The sequence below is a fragment of the Galeopterus variegatus genome, unplaced genomic scaffold (assembly GCF_000696425.1).
Source record: "Galeopterus variegatus unplaced genomic scaffold, G_variegatus-3.0.2 Scaffold11530, whole genome shotgun sequence".
Classification (NCBI taxonomy): domain Eukaryota; kingdom Metazoa; phylum Chordata; class Mammalia; order Dermoptera; family Cynocephalidae; genus Galeopterus; species Galeopterus variegatus.
This window is the reverse complement of record NW_007737641.1, coordinates 14,771-16,717: the sequence shown is the minus strand read 5'-3', so window position 1 is coordinate 16,717 and position 1,947 is coordinate 14,771. Positions and strand designations below refer to the sequence as shown.

General features: G+C 61.1%; 1 protein-coding gene across 1 annotated transcript in view; it reads right to left on the bottom strand.

Annotated features, from left to right (window-relative positions):
• LOC103610660 (odorant-binding protein 2b-like) overlaps positions 1-1,841 on the bottom strand; it is a gene marked incomplete at its 3' end in the record, with an annotated part of 24,709 nt that extends 22,868 nt beyond the window's left edge. Inside the window, exons 1-4 of the mRNA XM_008594778.1 lie at positions 1,752-1,841; positions 1,091-1,224; positions 782-852; positions 257-367 (exon numbers count right to left, since the gene is read on the bottom strand). Coding sequence (XP_008593000.1) covers positions 257-367; positions 782-852; positions 1,091-1,224; positions 1,752-1,841 — 406 coding nt within the window. The remainder of the gene's footprint in view (positions 1-256; positions 368-781; positions 853-1,090; positions 1,225-1,751) is intronic.
• Positions 1,842-1,947: the final 106 nt, after the last annotated feature.

Here is a 1,947-nt window from a genome sequence, read left to right as displayed (position 1 = left end):
AGCATCTGTGAACCCCTCGTGAGTGGTCAGGTCACCGAGGGTCATGTCTGGCCCTGTCCCGGACAAGCCTCACCCAGTCCACCTGGTTCCCACTCGGGGAGCTCGGATTGGCCACCGGGCAGCACAGGGTTCCAAGCACAGGAAGCCCAGTGCAGGGGCTTTCTATGACCCCCGAGCACGTGTCTGATGCTGGTTCCACTGGCTTCTGGCAACAGAGACATGTGGGTGGGAGACGCAGGTCTCCAGGGCCCCTCACCCATGAGCTTTCCGATGCGGCGCAGTTTCCCATGGTGGTGGCATTCGCAGTACCAGATTTCATGGCCCTTGACTGGCAGCTCTTGTAGATACATGAGCTTCTTGCCCCCATCTTAAGATGACAGAGAAAATAGAACTTTAGTGTCTTCCTTTTGGAGAAAGCACCGGACACCTCTTTAAGGGGCACTCTGGAATGTTTTGGCGGTCCCCAGGCAGCCAGCCAGCCTGAGTCCTGGCCTTGCCGTTCCCCTCAGCCAAGGACCTCGACACTGGGGGAGGAGCCCCCTCCCAGAAAGGTCCCCACCCAGGCCATAGAGTCACCAGAAGCCAGAGCTTGCTCATCCAACTCAGCTTCCCTGATACTCAACCTGTCACACCTGGTGTCTCAGGTCAGGGCCACAAGACCCTGGGAGGGTGATGTCAGCCCCTCCTGGGAGGGGGATGAGGCAGGGACACTCAGGCAGAAAGACTGTGCAGGAGATGCCCTGCCCTGCAGGTGGGCTGGGGACAGCTGCCCGGGACTCACAGGTGCTATATTTGCCCGGCTCCTCGGTTTTCTGCATCAGGACTTTCTTCTGGTGGCACTGACCCTCCTTCCTGGAAAACAGGAGTCATGTGGCAGTGATTCTGAGACACACCTGAGCCAGTCTCAGCTCACCTGGCACATCGGCCCCAACCCCATGAGCCCGATAATGTCCCCACCGCCTGAGCACTAGGATGCCACCTGGGAACGATTCCGCACAAAGTCCGGGGGACCTTTTACACCAACACCCAAAACTTAGATGGGGGAGGGGGAGGTAAGGGGACTTGAGGGGCCGGGGGGGGTGACACTCACATGAAGGTGAACGTGGCCTCCAAGTCCCCACCTTCCAGGGCTGTCACTGTCACAGGGGACACCTGGCTGGGCCTCTTTCCCTCCGGCACTTCCCTGTCAGTCACTAGGGCCTTCACGTACCAGGTCCCTGTGAGCTGGAACAGGCCAAGACGTGCGTCCTCCTCAGGCCCAGCCCAGACTCTCCTCTATGTCCCCTGCACATGGGCTGCAGCCACAGGCACACACCCCGGGGCCCCGGCTGCAGCCCCCAAAGGCAGGCGGGGTTCCCGCACATCCGCACCTCTGTGCTCAGTTAGAGCGAGCCCAGAACTCATGACCTCAGGCCCCCAATGGAGGCAGAAGGTGTCTGCCACCCCACGGAACCACTTTCTGCTGGGACTGGGCCCGGTACAGGGTGCGCCCTCACTCCAGAGGGCCCTGCCCTGCAAGGCCTTTGGCTCTGGGTGTCAGTGCAGTAGGACCCCTGAGCCAAACCCACTGCCCTGCTCCAGCCCTGTGCCCCCGGATGGGCCGTGTCTGCTGGCAGAATAACAGAATCCCCTGTCCGTCCTCTGACCGCTCCAGGCCAGGAGCACAGGGTCATAACCATGACCTTAAATGATGTCTCCTAAAACAGGCCCCACGGCCTTTCTCCTACACCCACCCGCCGGCCCAGCCTCACATCCTGCTCCTCCGAGGTGAAGGACAGGGGGTCCTGGGCCTGCAGGGCAGCGACCAGACCCAGCACAACGGTCAGGAACAGGGTCTCCATCTCCAGGGATCTGTGGTCACGACTGCCGACTGGTCACCTGAGGTGTCAGGAGGAGGCTGTGCCAGCTCCTCGCACGATGCCCCTTATAGCCCCTTGGCTCAACAGA